This window comes from Phyllobates terribilis, unplaced genomic scaffold (assembly GCF_046119375.1).
Source record: "Phyllobates terribilis strain yellow unplaced genomic scaffold, ASM4611937v1 Scaffold_11__3_contigs__length_659146591, whole genome shotgun sequence".
Taxonomy (NCBI): Eukaryota; Metazoa; Chordata; class Amphibia; order Anura; family Dendrobatidae; genus Phyllobates; species Phyllobates terribilis.
The window spans coordinates 650,024,547-650,050,462 of record NW_027362771.1 but is presented as its reverse complement, the minus strand read 5'-3'; the positions used below and the strand labels follow the sequence as shown (position 1 = coordinate 650,050,462).

General features: G+C 49.3%; 1 protein-coding gene across 2 annotated transcripts; it reads left to right on the top strand.

Moving 5' to 3' along the window:
- On the top strand, positions 1-24,355 carry LOC141167178 (uncharacterized). Of its 2 annotated transcripts, XM_073654593.1 has the most exons (6): positions 1-175; positions 18,126-19,045; positions 19,743-19,853; positions 20,031-20,088; positions 23,821-23,985; positions 24,175-24,355. In XM_073654593.1, exons 1-6 carry the CDS (start codon positions 16-18, stop codon positions 24,312-24,314), a joined length of 1,554 nt encoding a protein of 517 aa, XP_073510694.1. In that variant the 5' UTR covers positions 1-15; the 3' UTR covers positions 24,315-24,355. The 2 variants fall into 2 exon arrangements, with proteins under 2 accessions (XP_073510694.1, XP_073510695.1); XM_073654594.1 differs by lacking the exons at positions 19,743-19,853; positions 20,031-20,088; positions 23,821-23,985; positions 24,175-24,355 and adding an exon at positions 19,267-19,528.
- The last annotated feature ends 1,561 nt before the right edge of the window (positions 24,356-25,916 follow it).

Below are 25,916 nucleotides of genomic sequence, written 5' to 3'. Positions count from 1 at the left end.
GAGAAGTGAGATCACATGAGACCGAATGCGGGGGGGGGGATAGAAAAAGAGGTAGAAGGTGCAGAGGAGTCCACTGTCCACAGCAAGAAGAGCGAGGCAGAGGCGACGAGGAGCAGAGACTGCAGAGACATGGGAAGGCCCAGCACAGTCCTCATCATCTGCATCTACATCCAAGGTAACAGGCGGCCAGTGCGTGTATACAGAGGGTTACTGTATAGGGGAAGGGTCACTGTACGGGGGAAGGGTCACTGTACGGGAGAAGGGTCACTGTACAGGGGAAGGGTCACTGTACAGGGGAAGGGTCACTGTACGGGGAAGGGTCACTATACAGGGGACAGGTCACTGTACAGGGTCCATCTCATTATACAGGGGAAGGGTCACTGTACAGGGGAAGGGTCACTGTACGGGGAAGGGTCACTATACAGGGGACAGGTCACTGTACAGGGTCCATCTCATTATACAGGGGAAGGGTCACTTTACAGGGGAAGGGTCACTGTACAGGGGAAGGGTCACTGTATGGGGAAGGGTCACTATACAGGGGACAGGTCACTGTACAGGGTCCATCTCATTATACAGGGGACGGGTCACTGTACAGGGGTCATGTCACTATACAGGAGACGGGTCACTATATAGGGGATGTGTCACTGTACAGGGTCAATCTCAATATACAGGGGACGGGTCACTGAACAGGGGACGGGTCATTATATAGGGGATGTGTCACTGTACAGGGTCCATCTCATTATACAGGGGACGGGTCACTGTACAGGGGTCATGTCACTATACAGGAGACGGGTCACTATATAGGGGATGTGTCACTGTACAGGGTCAATCTCAATATACAGGGGACGGGTCACTGAACAGGGGACGGGTCATTATATAGGGGATGTGTCACTGTACAGGGTCCATCTCATTATACAGGGGACGGGTCACTGTACAGGGGTCATGTCACTATACAGGAGACGGGTCACTATTATTATTATTATTTATTATTATTATAGCGCCATTTATTCCATGGCGCTTTACATGTGATAGGGATATACATAACAAAAGCATTTACATAATCTTAACAAAACGAGTCAGCGACTGGTACAGGAGGAGTGAGGACCCTGCCCGCGAGGGCTCACAGTCTACAGGGGATGGGTGAGGATACAGTAGGTGAGGGTAGAGCTGGTCGTGCAGCAGTATGGTGGAGAGAGGACCCTGCCCGCGAGGGCTCACAGTCTACAGGGGATGGGTGAGAATACAGTAGGTGAGGGCAGAGCTGATCGTGCAGCGGTATGGTGGAGAGAGGACCCTGCCCGCGAGGGCTCACAGTCTACAGGGGATGGGTGAGGATACAGTAGGTGAGGGTAGAGCTGGTTGTGCAGCAGTATGGTGGAGAGAGGACCCTGCCCGCGAGGGCTCACAGTCTACAAGGGATGGGTGAGGATACAGTAGGTGAGGGTAGAGCTGGTCGTGCAGTAGTGTTTACTGCAGGTTGTAGGCTTGTCGGAAGAGGTGGGTCTTAAGGTTCCTTTTGAAGGTTTCCACGGTCGGCGAGAGTCTGATATGTTGGGGTAGAGAGTTCCAGAGTAGGGGGGAAGCACGGGAGAAATCTTGTATACGATTGTGGGAGGAGGAGATAAGAGGGGAGTAGAGCAGGAGATCTTGTGAGGATCGGAGGTTGCGTGCAGGTAAGTACCGGGAGACTAGGTCACAGATGTATGGGGGAGACAGGTTGTGGGTGGCTTTGTATGCCATGGTTAGAGTTTTGAACTGAATTCTCTGGGCAATGCTACTAAATGCTACTATATAGGGGATGTGTCACTGTACAGGGTCAATCTCAATATACAGGGGACGGGTCACTGAACAGGGGACGGGTCATTATACAGGGGATGGGTTACTGTATGGAAACGGGTCACTATACAGGGGACGGGTCACTGTATGGGAAAGGGTCACTATACAGGGGATGGGTCACTGTACAAGGGACAGGTCATTATACAGGGGACGGGTTACTGTACAGGGTCCATCTCAATATACAGGGGACGTGTCACTGTACAGGGTCCATCTCAATATACAGGCGATGTGTCACTCTATGGGGTCTTCTGGTAGAGGAGGGTGTTATACAGAGTCGTCCTGCCATAGCCATAATCCTTCTATAGTGCCAGGATACGAGGTCTCTCCTGTAAATGGGCACCATCTATGTACTAAATGAAAAAGGAATGGTCTCGCCCATCTCTGCAATGGAGCTGTGTTCGGGGTAAATCACGTGTATCAGGACCTCCATCCAAGATGCAGGGGGGCACTGCGGTGCAGATACGCCCTATTGTACCCTGTAGGAGCCACTTGGTCCCTATAAACCCTGGTTGTTCCCACCCTAACAAGGGCAGTTCACAGCTTTCTCTGATTATCTTGTCCTAGGTGTCCCTAATGGCGTTTCGTCTATAATGATTCATCAGGGGATATGGTCTACCAGTGTAATGGTAGAAGGAGGGAGGGCGTTTAACTCTGTCCAGGATTTGTGTCCTAAGTAAAGGCAGGGCCTTACATGGATAATGGAAGGGTGAAATCGCCCAGCCGTGGAAGCTTGTATATACCGGCGTAGGAGAGGGGATTGTTCCCCGGCGTCTGAGCTTTTCTCAGTAGTTTCTTGAAGTGCTCTCAGCCAATGAACCTTTTCTCTAGCTTCTTGACCTCTGATTTAAACCTGAGCAGTTCCTCCGTACTCTCGGATATTGTCTCTTGGGTACTCCACTTTTTAATGCTTTTTGAAGGCTGCTATCCTATTTGAGGAGTAATTGGTGGCAGTGGGTTTCCTATAGATTTGTTTTTCAGCAAACAAATGGTCCCCATTGGCCATATGAGGGGGCACAGGTGCTTTCCATTCCTGTACCCAAAAGTTGGTGGAGGTACCTCCCATTGAATAGAAAGTAATTTTTGATGAGGTGAAACATGAGTGGTCAAAAAACAAACTCGTTATGGGATCAGAACTGACAACCTCTAGAGTCTAAAAAGAACCATGCTGCCCCCACCCCCTTGTCATGGAGTATGGAAGTATATAAGGCTTTACATCGATACTGGTTAAAAGAGAGACAGTCAAAAGTAAGTCCACCCAGCCTAAGGAGGAGATTGGTTGTATGCCGGGTATAAAACTGGAGAGAAGTCAGAAAGGTTCTAAGAACCTTATAAATACCAAGTTTCTGGTCCAACCTTCCAATGCTGAACACAATCGGTCTCCCCTTCCAGGGCTTCAACCCCTTATGAACTTTGGTAAGGCAGTAACAGGTATCTGGTGCTGGATTTTTAGAAATAGAACATCAAACTCAGATTTACTTTTGAGATTATTGGAGAAGCCCTCCTCCAAGAGGGTCCTCAGTTCCTGCCAATACCCAGAGGTGGGTTTACCAGGTAGAACCTCATATCCTTCCCGATCTCTCAGAAGGGATTCACACGTGATTATAAACCAATATATCCTCATTGATTCTGCTTGTCTAATATCTGTCAAGTGTGAACTTCTCCCCTCAATATTGCAATATTTCCTGCATGGTATATACTAATTCTTCTGGTTTCAGTCTGCAAAATGTTCAGCGTTATCTCACTCACTTGATGTTTTGTGATGTCCAGCATGATGTCCAGCATGGATGTCCAGCATGATGTCCAGCATGATGTCCAGCATGGATGTCCAGCATGATGTCCAGCATGGATGTCCAGCATGATGTCCAGCATGGATGTCCAGCATGATGTCCAGCATGATGTCCAGCATGATGTCCAGCATGGATGTCCAGCATGATGTCCAGCATGGATGTCCAGCATGGATGTCCAGCATGATGTCCAGCATGGATGTCTGTCCCTCTTTGCACAGTATTGCCTGCTCTGCTCTCTAGCTAGCCGATTGTTTAATAAGGTCAATTGGGCCTAGACCCTATAGATGCCACTTTTCTGTTGACTTCTGTTTCAAGGTGGTTGCTACCAGTTCTGTGGAATCATGGAAGGTGTGGAGGTTGTAGTTTTGACACTGGATCTATATATATGCCATTTGTTGAGAGAAGCCTCCAGCCCATGTAATATAGGAGAGGCCTCCGTACCGTGTAATATAGGAGAGGCCTCCATCCCATGTAATATAGGAGACGCCTCCATCCCGTGTAATATAGGAGAGGCCTCCAGCCCATGTAATATAGGAGAGGCTTCCATCCCATGTAATATAGGAGAGGCCTCCAGCCCGTGTAATATAGGAGAGGCCTCCACCCCGTGTAATATACGAGAGGCCTCCATCCCGTGTAATATAGGAGAGGCCTCCATCCCGTGTAATATAGGAGAGGCCTCCGTCCCGTGTAATATAGGAGAGGCTTCCATCCCGTGTAATATAGGAGAGGCCTCCATCCCGTGTAATATAGGAGAGGCCTCCATCACGTGTAATATAGGCGAGGCCTCCGTCCCGTGTAATATAGGAGAGGCCTCCATCACGTGTAATATAGGCGAGGCCTCCGTCCCGTGTAATATAGGAGAGGCCTCCATCCCTTGTAATATAGGAGACACCACCATCCCGTGTAATATAGGAGAGGCCTCCATCCCGTGTAATATAGGAGAGGCCTCCATCACGTGTAATATAGGCGAGGCCTCTGTCCCGTGTAATATAGGAGAGGCCACCATCCCATGTAATATAGGAGAGGCCTCCATCACGTGTAATATAGGAGAGGCCTCCGTCCCGTGTAATATAGGAGAGGCCTCCATCCCGTGTAATATAGGAGAGGCCTCCATCCCGTGTAATGTAGGAGAGGCCTCCATCCCGTGTAATATAGGAGAGGCCTCCATCCCGTGTAATATAGGAGAGGCCTCCATCCCGTGTAATGTAGGAGAGGCCTCCATCCCGTGTAATATAGGAGAGGCCTCCGTCCCGTATAATATAGGAGAGGCCACCATCCCGTGTAATATAGGAGAGGCCTCCATCACGTGTAATATAGGACAGGCCTCCATCCCGTGTAATGTAGGAGAGGCCTCCATCCCGTGTAATATAGGAGAGGCCTCCATCCCGTGTAATATAGGACAGGCCTCCATCCCGTGTAATGTAGGAGAGGCCTCCGTCCCGTGTAATATAGGAGAGGCCTCCATCCCATGCATTATAGGAGAGGCCTCCATCCCGTGTAATGTAGGAGAGGCCTCCGTCCCGTTTAATATAGGAGAGGCCTCCATCCCATGAATTATAGGAGAGGCCTCCATCCCGTGTAATATAGGAGAGGCCTCCATCCCGTGTAATATAGGAGAGGCCTCCATCCCGTGTAATATAGGAGAGGCCTCCGTCCCGTGTAATATAGGAGAGGCCTCCATCCCGTGTAATATAGGAGAGGCCTCCGTCCCGTGTAATATAGGACAGGCCTCCATCCTGTGTAATATAGGAGAGGTCTCCGTCCCGTGTAATATAGGAGAGGCCTCCGTCCCGTGTAATATAGGAGAGGCCTCCGTCCCGTGTAATATAGGAGAGGCCTCCATCCCATGTAATATAGGAGAGGCCTCCGTCCCATGTAATATAGGACAGGCCTCCATCCTGTGTAATACAGGAGAGGCCTCCATCCCGTGTAATATAGGAGAGGTCTCCATCCCGTGTAATATAGGAGAGGTCTCCATCCCGTGTAATATAGGAGAGGCCTCCATCCCGTGTAATATAGGAGAGGCCACCATCCCGTGTAATATAGGAGAGGCCTCCATCTCGTGTAATATAGGAGAGGCCTCCATCCCGTGTAATATAGGAGAGGCCACCATCCCGTGTAATATAGGAGAGGCCTCCATCCCGTGTAATATAGGACAGGCCTCCATCCTGTGTAATATAGGAGAGGCCTCCATCCTGTGTAATATAGGAGAGGCCTCCATCCCGTGTAATATAGGAGAGGCCTCCATCCCGTGTAATATAGGAGAGGCCTCCATCCTGTGTAATATAGGAGAGGCCTCCATCCCATATAATATAGGAGAGGCCTCCATCCCGTGTAATATAGGAGAGGCCTCCATCCCGTGTAATATAGGAGAGGCCTCCATCCCTTGTAATATAGGAGAGGCCTCCATCCCTTGTAATATAGGAGAGGCCTCCATCCCGTGTAATATAGGAGAGGCCTCCGTCCCGTGTAATATAGGAGAGGCCTCCATCCCTTGTATTATAGGAGAGGCCTCCATCCAGTGTAATATAGGAGAGGTCTCCATCCAGTGTAATATAGGAGAGGCCTCCATCCCGTGTAATACAGGAGAGGCCTCCATCCCGTGTGTAACATACCTGGCGGCGTCCTTGCGTGGTGGTCCGTCTCCCACTGTGCGGGAGAGCGCACTTGATTTCCAGTCCAGACTGCCGCCCTGGCTTCTTTCCATGCTGTCTGCTTTGCTCTGCTCTGGCTGTTTAGGGCGACGCCCGCTGAACTTCCTGTTTCTTGTAGCTGCTGCAGACACACCCCTAATGCGTCCTCAGCCTATTGCTGTCTGTCACCTGGTATTTAAACCAGCTCCTCCTTGGAATCCATGCCTGAGCATCTTGTTCTGTCAGTTGGCTTCTGGTCGCTGACATGCCTGGTCCTGTCTATGTTTCCTGCCTTACGGTATCAGTTCCCGTGTCTAAACTGTGTCCTGTCTGTGCACTCTAGCCAGCTGTCTCTCTGCCTTCCTGGAGGCTGTATTTCCAGGCCTGTCTGAACACGCTCCTTGCCTGTTCGTCTCGCCCTCTGGGGGCCGCATACCCAGACTCGCTCCTGTATTTGTTGTAGTACAGTTCCTGTCTGAACTGTCTCCTAGTTTCTTATCTGTTTTGTCTTTATGTCCGTTTGCTCCCTTTTTCTATAGAGTCTGAACCTGCACCTAACTCCTTCTCGTTGTCGCTGTACTTCCGTTTGTGAGTTGGAGTCCTCTCGCTACTTCTTTGCAAGCATCTAGTGTGTATCTGGTTCTGCCTTTCTTTCTGTTCCGTGTGAACAGAGCCCTATCCCCTTTGCTTTGTCTTTGTTTACCCCTTCGGCGATTTATCTCAGCCCTGTCCACCGCGTCTGCGGTTTCGCTCTGCTCAGCCCTGTCCACCGCGTCTGCGGTTTCGCTCTGCTCAGCCCTGTCCACCGCGTCTGCGGTTTCGCTCTGCTCAGCCTTGTCCACCGCGTCTGCGGTTTCGCTCTGCTCTGCCTTGTCGACCGCGTCTGCGGTTTCGCTCTGCTCATCCTTGTCCGCCGCGTCTGCGGTTTTGCTCTACTCAGCCTTGTCCACCGCGTCTGCGGTTTTGCTTTGCTCAGCCCTGTCTACCGCGTCTGCGATTTTGCTCTGCTCAGCCTTGTCTACCGCGTCTGCGGTTTTGCTCTGCTCAGCCTTGTCTACCGCGTCTGCGGTTTTGCTCTGCTCAGCCTTGTCCACTGCGTCTGCGGTTTCGCTCTGCTCAGCCTTGTCTACCGCACCTGCGGTTTCGCTTTACTCTATTTGATTACCGCATCTGCGGCTCTGAACTCGTCTCCTAGTCTGTACTGGACCCTACCCAGCCTGCGCTCTAGCCTGCCTGTTCCTGTATTCCCCGGTGTGGGTCAACAGCCGTGTCCGGAGTCTGACCTGGAGTAGACCCTGGTCCCTCTGCTCGGTTCCTCCCTGGTGCACTGGCGTCGTATGCCGTCGTGCGACCTTGGTCGGATCGAGCAGATACTTAGTTACGCCCCTCCAGGCACTCTCCGGTTCATGGCCCAGTGGAACCACTAAACACGCACACGCCAGTCAGTCCGGGCGTGTGCATTACACCGTGTAATACAGGAGAGGCCTCCATCCCTTGTAATATAGGAGAGGCCTCCATCCCGTGTAATATAGGAGAGCCCTCCATCCCGTGTAATATAGGAGAGGCCTCCATCCCTTGTAATATAGGAGAGGCCTCCATCCCGTGTAATATAGGAGAGATCTCCATCCCGTGTAATATAGGAGAGGCCTCCATCCCGTGTAATATAGGAGAGGCCTCCATCCCGTGTAATATAGGAGAGGCCTCCATCCCTTGTAATATAGGAGAGGCCTCCATCCCGTGTAATATAGGAGAGGCCTCCATCCCTTGTAATATAGGAGAGCCCTCCATCCAGTGTAATATAGGAGAGGCCTCCATCCCGTGTAATATAGGAGAAGCCTCCAGGCCATGTAATATAGGAGAGGCCTCCAGCCCATGTAATATAGGAGAGGCCTCCATCCCGTGTAATATAGGAGAGGCCTACATCCCGTGTAATATAGGAGAGGCCTCCATCCCGTGTAATATAGGAGAGGCCTACATCCCGTGTAATATAGGACAGGCCTCCATCCCGTGTAATATAGGACAGGCCTCCATCCCGTGTAATGTAGGAGAGGCCTCCATCCCGTGTAATATAGGAGAGGCCTCCATCCCGTGTAATATAGGAGAGGCCTCCATCCCGTGTAATGTAGGAGAGGCCTCCATCCCGTGTAATGTAGGAGAGGCCTCCATCCCGTGTAATGTAGGAGAGGCCTCCATCCCATGTAATATAGGAGAGGCCTCCATCCCGTGTAATATAGGAGAGGCCTCCATCCCGTGTAATGTAGGAGAGGCCTCCATCCCGTGTAATGTAGGAGAGGCCTCCATCCCGTGTAATATAGGAGAGGCATCCATCCCGTGTAATATAGGAGAGGCCTCCATCCCGTGTAATATAGGAGAGGCCTCCATCCCGTGTAATATAGGAGAGGCCTCCATCCCTTGTAATATAGGAGAGGCCTCCATCCCGTGTAATATAGGAGAGGCCTCCATCCCTTGTAATATAGGAGAGCCCTCCATCCAGTGTAATATAGGAGAGGCCTCCATCCCGTGTAATATAGGAGAAGCCTCCAGGCCATGTAATATAGGAGAGGCCTCCAGCCCATGTAATATAGGAGAGGCCTCCATCCCGTGTAATATAGGAGAGGCCTCCATCCCGTGTAATATAGGAGAGGCCTCCATCCCGTGTAATATAGGAGAGGCCTCCATCCCTTGTAATATAGGAGAGGCCTCCATCCCGTGTAATATAGGAGAGGTCTCCATCCCTTGTAATATAGGAGAGGCCTCCATCCCTTGTAATATAGGAGAGGCCTCCATCCCTTGTAATATAGGAGAGGCCTCCATCCCTTGTAATACAGGAGAGGCCTCCATCCTGTGTAATATAGGAGAGGCCTCCATCCCGTGTAATATAGGAGAGGCCTCCAGGCCATGTAATATAGGAGAGGCCTCCAGCCCATGTAATATAGGAGAGGCCTCCATCCCGTGTAATATAGGAGAGGCCTCCATCCCGTGTAATATAGGAGAGGACTCCATCCCGTGTAATATAGGAGAGGCCTCCATCCCTTGTAATGTAGGAGAGGCTTCCATCCCGTGTAATATAGGAGAGGCTTCCATCCCGTGTAATATAGGAGAGGCCTCCATCCCTTGTAATATAGGAGAGGCTTCCATCCCGTGTAATATAGGAGAGGCCTCCATCCCGTGTAATATAGGAGAGGCCTCCATCCCGTGTAATATAGGAGAGGTCTCCATCCCTTGTAATATAGGAGAGGCCTCCATCCCTTGTAATATAGGAGAGGCCTCCATCCCTTGTAATATAGGAGAGGCCTCCATCCCTTGTAATATAGGAGAGGCCTCCATCCCGTGTAATATAGGAGAGGCCTCCATCCCGTGTAATAAAGGAGAGGCCTCCATCCCGTGTAATATAGGAGAGGCCTCCATCCCTCGTAATATAGGAGAGGCCTCCATCCCGTGTAATATAGGAGAGGCCCCCATCCCGTGTAATATAGGAGAGGCCTCCATCCTGTGTAATATAGGAGAGGCCTCCATCCCGTGTAATATAGGAGAGGCCTCCATCCCTTGTAATGTAGGAGAGGCTTCCATCCCGTGTAATATAGGAGAGGCCTCCATCCCGTGTAATATAGGAGAGGCCTCCATCCCGTGTAATATAGGAGAGGCCTCCATCCCGTGTAATATAGGAGAGGCCTCCATCCCTCGTAATATAGGAGAGGCCTCCATCCCGTGTAATATAGGAGAGGCCCCCATCCCGTGTAATATAGGAGAGGCCTCCATCCCGTGTAATATAGGAGAGGACTCCATCCCGTGTAATATAGGAGAGGCCTCCATCCCTTGTAATGTAGGAGAGGCTTCCATCCCGTGTAATATAGGAGAGGCTTCCATCCCGTGTAATATAGGAGAGGCCTCCATCCCTTGTAATATAGGAGAGGCTTCCATCCCGTGTAATATAGGAGAGGCCTCCATCCCTTGTAATATAGGAGAGGCCTCCATCCCGTGTAATATAGGAGAGGTCTCCATCCCTTGTAATATAGGAGAGGCCTCCATCCCTTGTAATATAGGAGAGGCCTCCATCCCTTGTAATATAGGAGAGGCCTCCATCCCGTGTAATATAGGAGAGGCCTCCATCCCGTGTAATATAGGAGAGGCCTCCATCCCGTGTAATATAGGAGAGGCCTCCATCCCTCGTAATATAGGAGAGGCCTCCATCCCGTGTAATATAGGAGAGGCCCCCATCCCGTGTAATATAGGAGAGGCCTCCATCCTGTGTAATATAGGAGAGGCCTCCATCCCGTGTAATATAGGAGAGGCCTCCATCCCGTGTAATATAGGAGAGGCCTCCATCCCGTGTAATATAGGAGAGGCCTCCATCCCTTGTAATAAAGGAGAGGCCTCCATCCCTTGTAATATAGGAGAGGCCTCCATCCCGTGTAATATAGGAGAGGCCTCCATCCCGTGTAATATAGGAGAGACCTCCATCCCGTGTAATATAGGAGAGGCTTCCATCCCGTGTAATATAGGAGAGGCCTCCATCCCGTGTAATATAGGAGAGACCTCCATCCTGTGTAATATAGGAGAGGCCTCCATCCCGTGTAATATAGGAGAGGCCTCGATCCCGTGTAATATAGGAGAGGCTTCCATCCCGTGTAATATAGGAGAGGCCTCCATCCCGTGTAATATAGGAGAGACCTCCATCCCGTGTAATATAGGAGAGGCCTCCATCTCGTGTAATATAGGAGAGGCCTCCATCCCGTGTAATATAGGAGAAGTCTCCATCCCGTGTAATATAGGAGAGGCCTCCATCCCGTGTAATATAGGAGAAGCCTCCATCCCGTGTAATATAGGAGAAGTCTCCATCCCGTGTAATATAGGAGAGGCCTCCATCCCGTGTAATATAGGAGAAGCCTCCATCCCGTGTAATATAGGAGAGGCCTCCATCCCGTGTAATATAGGAGAGGCCTCCATCCCGTGTCATATAGGAGAAGCCTCCATCCCGTGTAATATAGGAGAGGCCTCCATCCTGTGTAATATAGGAGAGGCCTCCATCCTGTGTATTATAGGAGAGGCCTCCATCCCGTGTAATACAGGAGAAGCCTCCATCCGGTGTATTATAGGAGAGGCCTCCATCCCATGTAAAATAGGAGAGGGCTCCACCCCGTGTAATAATCTAGTTGCCCACTGTTGAGCTGGCTCTAACTTCCAAATATCCTTTTAAAATGTGGAGCCCATATACTAGATGTGGCCTCACAAGTGATTTATAGAGGGGTAATAAAACCTTTATATAGATGTTATAATACATTGGGATCACAGGATTTTATTTCTCTTTTTATACATCTTAAAATCTCATTTGCTTTTGCGGCTGCTGCCTGACATTGAGCTGCTGCTCAGCTTACTTGTAACCAGAATCCCCCGTCCTTCTCCTGCTCCGTAGTCCCGAGTATACTCCCATCTAATGTGTATACAGCAATAGGATTACTCCGTACTCGGTGCATTACCCTACATTTATCTACATTAACCTCATCTGCCGAGTGTTTCCCATTCAGCCTCTTATCCAGATCGTTCTGTAATATCGTAATGTCAAGATCAGATTCTAATATCCGACATAGTTTGGTGTCGTCAGTAAAGACTGAGACTTTACTCTCAATCCCATCCCCCAGGTCATTAATAAAGAGGTTAAAAAGAATCGGTCCTAACACAGATCCTTGCGGTCCCCACTGCTCCCATTACAGATCCCTGCGGTCCCCACTGCTCCCAGTACAGATCCCTGCGGTCCTCACTGCTCCCATTACAGATCCCTGCGGTCCCCACTGCTCCCAGTACAGATCCCTGCGGCCCCCACTGCTCCCAGTACAGATCCCTGCGGTCCCCACTGCTCCCGGTACAGATCCCTGCGGCCCTCACTGCTCCCGGTACAGATCCCTGCGGCCCCCACTGCTCCCAGTACAGATCCCTGCGATCCCCACTGCTCCCGGTACAGATCCCTGCAGTCTCCACTGCTCCCGGTACAGATCCCTGCGGTACCCACTGCTCCCAGTACAAATCCCTGCGGTCCCCACTGCTCCCATTACAGATCCCTGCGGTCCCCACTGCTCCCAGTACAGATCCCTGCGGTCCTCACTGCTCCCAGTACAGATCCCTGCGGTCCCCACTGCTCCCAGTACAGATCCCTGCGGTCCCCACTGCTCCCAGTACAAATCCCTGCGGTCCCCACTGCTCCCATTACAGATCCCTGCGGTCCCCACTGCTCCCAGTACAGATCCCTGCGGTCCTCACTGCTCCCATTACAGATCCCTGCGGTCCCCACTGCTCCCAGTACAGATCCCTGCGGCCCCCACTGCTCCCAGTACAGATCCCTGCGGTCCCCACTGCTCCCGGTACAGATCCCTGCGGCCCTCACTGCTCCCGGTACAGATCCCTGCGGCCCCCACTGCTCCCAGTACAGATCCCTGCGATCCCCACTGCTCCCGGTACAGATCCCTGCAGTCTCCACTGCTCCCGGTACAGATCCCTGCGGTACCCACTGCTCCCAGTACAAATCCCTGCGGTCCCCACTGCTCCCATTACAGATCCCTGCGGTCCCCACTGCTCCCAGTACAGATCCTTGCGGTCCTCACTGCTCCCATTACAGATCCCTGCGGTCCCCACTGCTCCCAGTACAGATCCCTGCGGCCCCCACTGCTCCCAGTACAGATCCCTGCGGTCCCCACTGCTCCCAGTACAGATCCCTGCGGTCCCCACTGCTCCCAGTACAGATCCCTGTGGTCCCCGCTGCTCCCGGTACAGATCCCTGAGGTCCCCACTGCTCCCAGTACAGATCCCTGAGGTCCCCACTGCTCCCGGTACAAATCCCTGCGGTCCCCACTGCTCCCGGTACAGATCCCTGCTGTCCCCACTGCTCCCGGTACAGATCCCTGCGGTCCCCACTGCTCCCGGTACAGATCCCTGCGGTCCCCACTGCTCCCAGTACAAATCCCTGCGGTCCCCACTGCTCCCGGTACAGATCCTTGCGATCCCCACTGCTCCCGGTACAGATCCCTGCGGCCCCACTGCTCCCAGTACAGATCCCTGCGATCCCCACTGCTCCCGGTACAGATCCCTGCGATCCCCACTGCTCCCGGTACAGATCCCTGCGATCCCCACTGCTCCCGATACAGATCCCTGCGATCCCCACTGCTCCCGATACAGATCTCTGCGGTCCCCACTGCTCCCGGTACAGATCCCTGCGGTCCCCACTGCTCCCAGTACAGATCCCTGCGATCCCCACTGCTCCCAGTACAGATCCCTGCGGTCCCCACTGCTCCCAGTACAGAACCCTGTGGTCCCCACGGCTCACAGTACATATCCCTGCGGTCCCCACTGCTCCCGATACAGATCCCTGCGATCCCCACTGCTCCCGGTACAGATCCCTGCGGTCCCCACTGCCCCCAGTACAGATCCCTGCGATCCCCACTGCTCCCGATACAGATCCCTGCGATCCCCACTGCTCCCGGTACAGATCCCTGCGGTCCCCACTGCCCCCAGTACAGATCCCTGCGGTCCCCACTGCTCCCAGTAGAGATCCCTGCGGTCTCCACTGCTCCGAGTACAGATCCCTGCGGTCCCCACTGCTCCCGGTACAGATCCCTGCGGTCCCCACTGCTCCCAGTACAGATCCCTGCGGTCCCCACTGCTCCCATTACAGATCCCTGCGGTCCCACTGCTCCCAGTACAGATCCCTGCGGTCCCCACTGCTCCCAGTACTGATCCCTGCGGTCCCCACTGCTCCCGGTACAGATCCCTGAGGTCCCCACTGCTCCCAGTACAGATCCCTGCTGTCCCCACTGCTCCCGGTACAGATGCCTGCGATCCCCACTGCTCCCGGTACAGATCCCTGCGGTCCCCACTGCTCCCGGTACAGATCCCTGCGGTCCCCACTGCTCCCAGTACAGATCCCTGCTGTCCCCACTGCTCCCGGTACAGATGCCTGCGATCCCCACTGCTCCCGGTACAGATCCCTGCGGTCCCCACTGCTCCCGGTACAGATCCCTGCGGTCCCCACTGCTCCCGGTACAGATCCCTGCGGTCCCCACTGCTCCCGGTACAGATCCCTGGGGTCCCCACTGCTCCCGGTACAGAACCCTGCGGTCCCCACTGCTCCCAGTACAGAACCCTGCGGTCCCCACTGCTCCCGGTACAGATCCCTGCGGTCCCCACTGCTCCCGGTACAGATCCCTGCGGTCCCCACTGCTCCCAGTAAAGATCCCTGCGGTCCCCACTGCCCCCAGTACAGATCCCTGCAGTCCCCCCTGCTCCCGATACAGATCCTTGCGGCCCCCACTGCTCCCAGTACAGATCCCTGCGATCCCCACTGCTCCCGATACAGATCCCTGCGGTCCCCACTGCCCCCAGTACAGATCCCTGCGATCCCCACTGCTCCCAGTACAGATCACGTCAGCCACTTGGCCAACATCCATATTTGCACTTACCTCCTCATAAAAACCCAATATGTTGGTTAGACACAATCTTTCATGAATCTGTGCTGGCTGTCAGTTATTATATTATTCTCTGCAGGTCTCTTATAACACCCTCAAAAACTTTGCACACTACTGACGTCAGACTTACCGGATGGTAGTTGCCTGGTGTGACGGTGGTTGGTGCGGACCCACTGCGCCACAGGCTGGGCTTACCTTGTAGGGGCTAAGTGGCTACCTCATCTTCACTAGAGCCTCTCATGGTGAGGATAGGCTTGGGCTGTTAGGGTAGCCGACAGGTGCCACTCAAGGGCAGTGCCCGGACCTGCGGCGCAGCAGGCAGTACAGGATCAGAATTTGAAGTCGTGGTCAGGAGTGGAGAGATCAGACAAAAACCAGTAAACAAGCCAGGTCAGTAACAGGAGAGATAAAACAGGAATGCACCAAAACAGCTAACTAGAAACTGTCTGGAACTAGGAACCTAAGTTCAGGCAAGGTATAGAGGGAGGAGCGGCCTAATATATTCCCTGCTGACAGGGAATAGGCCAGGGAAGCAAAATTCTGCAGTACACAGCAGGGTTAAATTCCTGCAGAGCCTGGCCGCACCTCCCTACAGCCAGGTGGAGAAAGGAGGAAGCAGCAGTGCTGGGTTTACTGTATGAGGCAGCTCAGAGAGACGGCCTGACACGGAAAGGAGCAGAGCGACGAACGCAGTGAGTAGGATAGCACCGAGAAGGCGTGCGAGTTACTGCCGTTACACCTGGATCCACCTTCTTACCTTTCTTACATACCGCTACTACATTAACCATCCTCTAATCCTGTGGCACTAATAGTGTTACCAGAGAGTCTGAGATGAGATACAGCGGTCTGTCAATTAATGAGCTCAGCTCCCTCAATATCCGTGGATGAATGCCATCTGGGCCGAGTACTTTGTCAATATTTAATTTGCTCAGACGCAGGCGTACTTATTCTTGTGTTAAATTAGTTGGATCAGGTGGTAAACTTTGATTTCTGCTCCGCTGAATGATCCCTGGAGCAGTCAGTTCATCGGTGAGCACAGATGAAAAGTGCCTGTTTCATATCTCAGGATTCTCGTTGTCCTCTAGAATTATCTCGCTATGATCATCTCTCAAGGAGCTGATGCTGTCAGATTTTTCTTTTTGATATTAATGTATTTATAAACATTTTTTGGGAATCGCGATTTGTTTTTCTGTAGCTAGATTTGAGTAATTTTCTCTTCTTCCCATTTATAATTTTTAAGTGTGAAGCCTTTCCTACAGTGGTTACGGAAAGCATTCAGACCCCTTTACATTTTTCACTCTTTGTTTCATTGCAGCCATTTGGTAAATTCTAAAAAGTTCATTTTCTTCCATTAAAGTCCACTCTGCGCCTCATCTGGACTGAAAAAAAACAGAAATGTAGAAATTTTTGCAAATTTATTAAAAGAAGAAAAACTGAAATCTCACATGGTCATAAGTATTCAGACCCTTTGCTCAGACCCTCATATTTAAGTCACATGCTGTCCATTTCCTTGTGATCCTCCTTGAGATGGTTCTACTCCTTCATTGGGGTCCAGCTGTGTTTAATTAAACTGATAGGACTTGATTTGGAAAGGCGCACACCTGTCTATATAAGATCTCACAGCTCACAGTGCATGTCAGACCAAATGAGAATCATCAGCTCAAAGGAACTGCCCAAGGAGCTCAGAGACAGAATTGTGGCAAGGCACAGATCTGGCCAAGGTTACAAAAGAATTTCTGCATTACTCAAGGTTCCTAAGAGCACAGTGGCCTCCATAATCCTTAAATGGAAGAAATTTGGGACCACCAGAAGTCTTCCTAGAGCATCCAAACTGAGTAATCGTGGGAGAAGAGCCTTGGTGAGAGAGGTAAAGAAGAACCCCAAGATCACTGTGGCTGAGCTCCAGAGATGCAGTAGGGAGATGGGAGAAAGTTCCACAAAGTCAACTATCACTGCAGCCCTCCACCAGTTGGGCCTTTATGGCAGAGTGGCCCGACAGAAGCCTCTCCTCAGTGCAAGACATATGAAAGCCCACATAGAATTTGCTCAAAAACACATGAAGGACTCCCAGACTATGAAAAATAAGATTCTCTGGTCTGATGAGACGAAGATAGAACTTTTTGGTGATAATTCTAAGCGGTATGTGTGGAGAAAACCAGGCACTGCTCATCACCTGCCCAATACAATCCCAACAGTGAAACATGGTGGTGGCAGCATCATGCTATGGGGGTGTTTTTCAGCTGCAGGGACAGGACGACTGGTTGCAATTGAAGGAAACATGAATGCAGCCAAGTACAGAGATATCCTGGATGAAAACCTCTTCCAGAGTACTCTGGACCTCAGACTTGGCCAAAGGTTCACCTTCGAACAAGACAATGACCCTAAGCACACAGATAAAATAACAAAGGAGTGGCTTCAGAACAACTCTGTGACCATTCTTGACTGGCCCAGCCTGAGCCCTGACCTGAACCCAATTGAGCATCTCTGGAGAGACCTGAAAATGGCTGTCCACCAACGTTCACCATCCAACCTGACGGAACTGGAGAGGATCTGCAAGGAAGAATGGCAGAGGATCCCCAAATCCAGGTGTGAAAAACTTGTTGCATCATTCCCAAGAAGACTCATGGCTGTACTAGCTCAAAAGGGGGCTTCTACTCAATACTGAGCAAAGGGTCTGAATACTTATGACCATGTGAGATTTCAGTTTTTATTTGTTAATAAATTTGCAAAAATTTCTACATTTCTGTTTTTTTTCAGTCCAGATGGGGCAGAGTGGACTTTAATGAGAAAAATAATGAACTTTATAGAATTTACTAAATGGCTGCAATGAAACAAAGAGTGAAAAAGTTAAAGGGGTCTGAATACTTTCCGTACCCACTGTATACTGATGGTGAACTATAATTCTTCAACCTTATGATGATATAGTAATTTTGGGTTTAGTGTTCTTGTGATCATCTCTAGGTGTAAACTACAACTTATAGATGTGAATATCTGGGGTATGTAGTAGCGTATTAAATGGTTATGGGATAAAGAGAGATGGGGAACGGGTCACCACTAGTGTTGAGCGAGTATGTTCTATTAACCCTTTCGGCGAGTATGCTCGGGCCGAGCTCCGAGTATTTACAGCTGCTCGGTGATATGGTTGAATCGCTCCCCATGATTTGCGACTGTTTGACAGCTTTATTACATGGGAGGAATGTGTAAGAAATAGACATCACAAGTAATAAAGATGTCAAACAGTTGCAAATCATGGGGAGCGATTCAACCATATCACCGAGCAGCTGTAAATACTCGGAGCTCGGCCCGAGCATACTCGGACAGAACATACTCGCTCAACCCTAGTCACCACCAAAGAATTTTGGATTTCAGGGCTACATCTTTCATTAATCACAACTCCTTCTATCTTTGTATTACAGCTTGTTGTAGTAACCAAGATCCTGCACCTGACCGAAGAAACGCAATTCCACCATGTCTGTGGTGCCCAAAGAAAACGACTACACACCGCACAACAACACACTTAACATCACACACAACTACACCACAAACCACTGCCCATACCAACCACACAACTATGCCTCATACTACTTCACACACTAACTACACCACTACACCCCATCCAACTGCCCATACCAATCACACAACTACACTCCATCCAACTGCCCACACCAACCACACATCTACACCCCATCCAACTGCCCACACCAACCACACATCTACACCCCATCCAACTGCCCACACCAACCACACATCTACACCCCATCCAACTGCCCACACCAACCACACATCTACACCCCATCCAACTGCCCACACCAACCACACATCTACACCCCATCCAACTGCCCACACCAATCACACATCTACACCCCATCCAACTGCCCACACCAACCACACATCTACACCCCATCCAACTGCCCACACCAACCACACATCTACACCCCATCCAACTGCCCACACCAACCACACATCTACGCCCCATCCAACTGCCCACACCAACCACACATCTACGCCCCATCCAACTGCCCACACCAACCACACATCTACGCCCCATCCAACTGCCCACACCAACCACACATCTACGCCCCATCCAACTGCCCACACCAACCACACATCTACGCCCCATCCAACTGCCCACACCAACCACACATCTACACTCCATCCAACTGCCCACACCAACCACACATCTACACCCCATCCAACTGCCCATACAATTCAGACGTCACTTCCGGTCACCACAATGCCTCCTTCTGCAGAATATGTTGTTAATGGCACTACAGGCGTATGCTTGAGGATTATGGCATCTTTCAAAATATCATATAATGACACAAAGACATCAGAGGTAAACTGGGGACTTTTTATATTGGTCAATTTTCATATAGAATATTGTGATACCGAATAAAAGTTCACAGTCGGTAACAATTGTGACAGTGAGCGATTAGAGAGAATCTGCTTATTTGTCACTGATTGAATCGTTGCGATTTAAAAAGTGCTGGAAATGACTAATATTGTTGCATATTTCTTTCAAACACTTGCAACTCATTATCATGTCAATCATTTGAGATGGACGACGATAAACTGGAAGTTGTTAAAGACTTCAACAGACTCGGATCGATGATCACTCAAGTTGCAGCGACGACACCGGAAGTCAATAGGAGAATGGCTATGGACAAATCAATAGTGAAGTCACCTCATGACCCCAAAAACGCATTGAACATACAGTGCATGCAGGGATCACAAGTCAAATTTTAGTTTATCCTGATCTATTACATACAAGGAAAAGAAAAAAGAATGCAAATAAGCTGAAGAAACAGAAGCGGTGCCGGTTTAGGAATGAAAAAAAAACAACTTTAAATCTACACATGTAAATAGTTTGCATGATTTATCTTGTCCTCCAATCACATCCAAATATATACAAAAGTTAAAAATATTCTGTAAATTGTGTCCTATAAAATGATGTTTCAAAGCAAAACAAGTTTCACGGGACTTTTTTTTGCGGCTGTGAACTGTCTAGTAATTGTACAATTCCCACTGTTCAGATTGTGAACCTACCAGAACCGGGCACTGAAGCCTCTGGAAACTGCTCTGTGGAGAAGGCCTGGCTGACCTTAACCTTTCCACAAGGACAAGTCACCATCACATTCAGCCAGGTACTGAGGCGAAAGACCAAGGTGTTGTAGATGGCCGATCAGCTGCGTAACAAGGGAAAGGGTGGTATTAGGGTTCTCATCTAGCCATACTTGGCAGTAACTATCCAAAAAATAAACTGGGTGAAGTGTGGACACAACGCAGACATTTGCTGATAACTCCATTTTTTACTTCTACAGGATACCAAAGACAACAATTTCTTCCTGAGCGAAGTTAATATAACTCTGAAGAACTTAGGTAAAACGTGCAAGAGCCTCTAAAATGCCAATCCTGTTCTGGGGTGTACTGTCTTCTAATAATCCAGCCCATGTTCTGGGGTGTACTGTCTTCTAATAATCCTGCCCATGTTCTGTGGTGTATCGTCCGGTAATAATCCTGCCCATGTTCTGTGGTGTATCGTCCTGTAATAATCCTGCCCATGTTCTGGGTGTATCGTCCTGTAATAATCCTGCCCATGTTCTGTGGTGTATCGTCCTGTAATAATCCTGCCCATGTTCTGTGGTGTATCGTCCTGTAATAATCCTGCCCATGTTCTGTGGTGTATCGTCCTGTAATAATCCTGCCCATGTTCTGTGGTGTATCGTCCTGTAATAATCTTGTCCATGTTCTGTGGTGTATCGTCCTGTAATAATCCTGCCCATGTTCTGTGGTGTATCGTCCTGTAATAATCCTGCCCATGTTCTGTGGTGTATCGCCCTGTAATAATCCTGCCCATGTTCTGTGGTGTATCGTCCTGTAATAATCCTGCCCATGTTCTGTTGTGTATCGTCCTGTAATAATCCTGCCCATGTTTTGTGGTGTATCGTCCGGTAATAATCCTGCCCGTGTTCTGTGGTGTATCGTCCTGTAATAATCCTGCCCATGTTCTGTGGTGTATCGCCCTGTAATAATCCTGCCCATGTTCTGTGGTGTATCGTCCTGTAATAATCCTGCCCATGTTCTGTGGTGTATCGTCCTGTAATAATCTTGTCCATGTTCTGTGGTGTATCGTCCTGTAATAATCCTGCCCATGTTCTGTGGTGTATCGTCCTGTAATAATCCTGCCCATGTTCTGTGGTGTATCGTCCTGTAATAATCCTGCCCATGTTTTGTGGTGTATCGTCCGGTAATAATCCTGCCCGTGTTCTGTGGTGTATTGTCCTGTAATAATCCTGCCCATGTTCTGGGTGTATCGTCCTGTAATAATCCTGCCCATGTTCTGTGGTGTATCGTCCTGTAATAATCCTGCCCATATTCTGTGGTGTATCGTCCTGTAATAATCCTGCCCATGTTCTGTGGTGTATCGTCCTGTAATAATCCTGCCCATGTTCTGTGGTGTATCGTCCTGTAATAATCCTGCCCATATTCTGTGGTGTATCGTCCTGTAATAATCCTGCCCATGTTCTGGGTGTATCGTCCTGTAATAATCCTGCCCATGTTCTGTGGTGTATCGTCCTGTAATAATCCTGCCCATATTCTGTGGTGTATCGTCCTGTAATAATCCTGCCCATGTTCTGTGGTGTATCGTCCTGTAATAATCCTGCCCATGTTCTGGGTGTATGGTCCTGTAATAATCCTGCCCGTGTTCTAGGGTGTATCGTCCTGTAATAATCCTGCCCATGTTCTGTGGTGTATCGTCCTGTAATAATCCTGCCCATGTTATGTGGTGTATGGTCCTGTGATAATCCTGCCCATGTTCTGTGGTGTATCGTCCTGTAATAATCCTGCCCATGTTCTGTGGTGTATCGTCCTGTAATAATCCTGCCCATATTCTGTGGTGTATCGTCCTGTAATAATCCTGCCCATGTTCTGGGTGTATCGTCCTGTAATAATCCTGCCCATGTTCTGTGGTGTATCGTCCTGTAATAATCCTGCCCATATTCTGTGGTGTATCGTCCTGTAATAATCCTGCCCATGTTCTGTGGTGTATCGTCCTGTAATAATCCTGCCCATGTTCTGTGGTGTATCGTCCTGTAATAATCCTGCCCATATTCTGTGGTGTATCGTCCTGTAATAATCCTGCCCATGTTCTGTGGTGTATCGTCCTGTAATAATCCTGCCCATGTTCTGGGTGTATGGTCCTGTAATAATCCTGCCCGTGTTCTAGGGTGTATCGTCCTGTAATAATCCTGCCCATGTTCTGTGGTGTATCGTCCTGTAATAATCCTGCCCATGTTATGTGGTGTATGGTCCTGTGATAATCCTGCCCATGTTCTGTGGTGTATCGTCCTGTAATAATCCTGCCCATGTTCTGTGGTGTATCGTCCTGTAATAATCCTGCCCATGTTCTGTGGTGTATCGTCCTGTAATAATCCTTACCATTTTCTGTGGTGTATTTCCTGTAATAATCCTGCCCATGTTCTGAGGTGTATCGTCCGGTAATAATCCTACCCATGTTCTAGGGTGTATCGTTCTGTAATAATCTGCCTATGTTCTGTGGTGTATCGTCCGGTAATAATCCTGCCCTTGTTCTGTGGTGTATCGTCCTGTAATAATCCTGACCATGGTCTGGGGTGTATCACCCTGTAATAATCCTGCCCATGTTCTGTGGTGTATCGTTCGGTAATAATTCAGCCCGTGTTCTGTGGTGTATCACCCTGTAATAATCCTGCCCATGTTCTGGGTGTATCGTCCTGTAATAATCCTGCCCATGTTCTAGGGTGTATCGTTCTGTAATAATCTGCCTATGTTCTGTGGTGTATCGTCCGGTAATAATCCTGCCCTTGTTCTGTGGTGTATCGTCCTGTAATAATCCTGACCATGGTCTGGGGTGTATCACCCTGTAATAATGCTGCCCATGTTCTGTGGTGTATCGTTCTGTAATAATTCAGCCCATGTTCTGTGGTGTATCACCCTGTAATAATCCTGCCCATGTTCTGGGTGTATCGTCCTGTAATAATCCTGCCCATGTTCTGGGTGTATCGCCCTGTAATAATCCTGCCCATGTTCTGTGGTGTATCGCCCTGTAATAATCCTGCCCATGTTCTGTGGTGTATCGTCCTGTAATAATCCTGCCCATGTTCAGTGGTGTATCGTCCTGTAATAATCCTGCCCATGTTCTGTGGTGTATCGTCCTGTAATAATCCTGCCCATGTTCTGTGGTGTATCGCCTTGTAATAATCCTGCCCATGTTCTGGGTGTATCGTCCAGTAATAATCCTGCCCATGTTCTGGGTGTATCGTCCTGTAATAATCCTGCCCATGTTCTGTGGTGTATCGCCCTGTAATAATCCTGCCCATGTTCTGTGGTGTATCGTCCTGTAATAATCTTGTCCATGTTCTGTGGTGTATCGTCCTGTAATAATCCTGCCCATGTTCTGTGGTGTATCGCCCTGTAATAATCCTGCCCATGTTCTGGGTGTATCGTCCTGTAATAATCCTGCCCATGTTCTGGGTGTATCGTCCTGTAATAATCCTGCCCATGTTCTGTGGTGTATCTTCCTGTAATAATTCTGCCCGTGTTCTGTGGTGTATCGTCCTGTAATAATCCTGCCCATGTTCTGGGTTTATCGTCCTGTAATAATCCTGCCCATGTTCTAGGGTGTATTGTTCTGTAATAATCCTGCCTGTGTTCTAGGGTGTATCCTCCTGAAATAATCCAGCCTGAGTTCTGTGGTGTCTTGTCATCTAGTAATTCTGCCCTTGTTCTGGAGTGCATGGTCCTGTAATAATCCTGACCATGGTCTGGGGTGTATCATCCTGTAATAATCCTGCTCATTTTCTGGGGTGTATCATCCTGTAATAATCCTGCCCATGTTCTGGGTGTATCATCCTGTAATAATCCTGACCATGTTCTGGAGTGCATGGTCCTGTAATAATCCTGACCGTGGTCTGGGGTGTATCATCCTGTAATAATCCTGCTCATGTTCTGGGGAGTATCATCCTGTAATAATCCTGCTCGTGTTCTGGGGTGTATCGTTATGTAATATCCCTGCCCTTGTTCTGGGATATTGAATATGAAACATCTAAATTTCAATTTTGTTTTTTTCAGAACCGGAGAAATTTGGTAATTCCAGTCTGAAAGCCATGGTCACCCCTCTCAGACGCTCCTTCTCTTGTGAAAGAGTGAACATTCAAGTGACCTCAAATGTGACCTTATCAGTCATGAATGTCAAAGCTCAGGCCTTTAAACTGGATGAAGGAAACTATGGTAAAGGTGAGCTTTCTAACAAGACAGATTTCATCCTAGTAACGAGGGAGGCATGATGGAAAAGTTATCCTAAGCCTTGGAGCACATAAACCCTTCTGGGGCTTTAGAAAGAGAACCCACTTTTTGTTGCGGAGTCTGTGATATTCCCAGTTCTTGTCCAGTATAAAACATTTCATTGTATTTGTATCTCCACAGAGATGAAATGCTCCGATGGTTCCCGGAATATGACCGTCCCAATCGTGGTTGGGATCGTCCTTGTGGTATTGATCCTGATTGTTGTGATTGCTTACATTGTTGCACGTCAGCGGAGTCACAGAGGCTACCAATCGCTATGAGATGTGCTCGGATGATCATTAAATACGTTGTCTGCTCTGTGTCCACGTTTCAGTCTATGTATGAGGAGGAGACCAGCGGGTAGATATATTCCCCATCTACAGGCCTAATCGAGTCACACACACCAGGACAAGCCTATCTCAGCGCGTTACTTGTAGGGTCATCAGCCCTCATCTCGGAAGAAGCTGTAGTGGACAGCTAACGGTGTTTGTGTGCGTGTTTCTCGTAAACTTGGCTCCTTATCTTTTGTGGCGGGGGGGAATCATATGACTTTTTCCGGTTTAAAAAGGTTTTAATGTGACTGAAATTCTGGAAATGCCAAAACTCATCAGTAAAATGCTGATCCGTCCCTTGTACTTCCTCAGTGAAATCACTCGTGAGCTATTTCACAAAAACCCTATTACACAATAAGTCGGGGGTTGTTGTTTTTTTTCCATCTTCATTTACAGGTTTATATTCTCTATATATTGTGTGTTTCAATTGGTCACCATTTTCAAGATCTCAACGGACATCTTTTAGCGGAAATAATTTTCTTAAAGCTGGGCGTTTGTAACAATGGCGCTCGTCTAGACTATATGTACAGATGCATCTCCCTCTTCTTTTTAGCTTCTTACTGTTAGAACCTTGCTCTTAGTTTTTTTTCCTTTGCTGGTCACATGACCTTGTTGGCCTATTTAATCCTGCTCCGCCCTTCTGGCTTTGCTGGACTTCATTGTATATCTACTTTCTAGCTAGCCTGTGCTCTGTGTCTTGCTCTGTTAGTTTGCTTGGTCTACTGACCTCTATGTTCTATATATTTTGTTTGTTCGTCTGTCTGCTACTATTTCTGTTAGGAGGTGTCCCATATTCCTCCCAGTCCTTAGTACTTGTAGGGATTCCTTCCCCACATCTATAGGTCTCCGTACAGACTAGCTTAGGACTTTAGCAGGTCTGATCGCAGGATCAGGTTCCCTGTTACATCGTAGGGATTAAGCTGAGTTCTATCGTAGGGACAGATCTCCTCTCTTTCCTTAGCTCTGGTAGCAGAATATAACAGTAAGTCCAGCCAGCAAATTCTCTAAGGAAAGATTTTTCTGTTCCATCATGGTGTCGGTTCAGGATTTGGTTCATCGCCTGCAGGGACTCTCTCTGGAGGTGGCCGAGCTCCGTCAGCACGTGAGTAACTGTCCTGGAGCACATTTCTTGGAGCCTAAGGTATGTTTGCCGGATTTATTTTTTGGTGAACACCGAGAATTTTTTTCATTCAAAAATGCTTGCTTATTGTATTTTCGTTTGAGACCTAAGTCCTCTGGGGATGAATCCCAGCGCGTAGGGTTCATAATGTCACTTTTGCGCAAAGAGCCTCAGGAGTGGGCCTTTTCTTTGCAACCTAGTGATACATGCTTCAGATCAGTGGATAGTTTTTTTTCTGCTTTGGGACTATTATATGATGATCCTGACCGTGTCGCATCTGCTGAGACTGAGTTGAGACGTTTAAAACAAGGATCAGGTAATGTGGAAAAATATTGTACTCATTTCCGTCGTTGGTCTACTCAAACAGGGTGGAACGATTCTACTCTGAAAAGTCTATTTCTTGCTGGGCTCAGTGAAAGGGTTAAAGACCT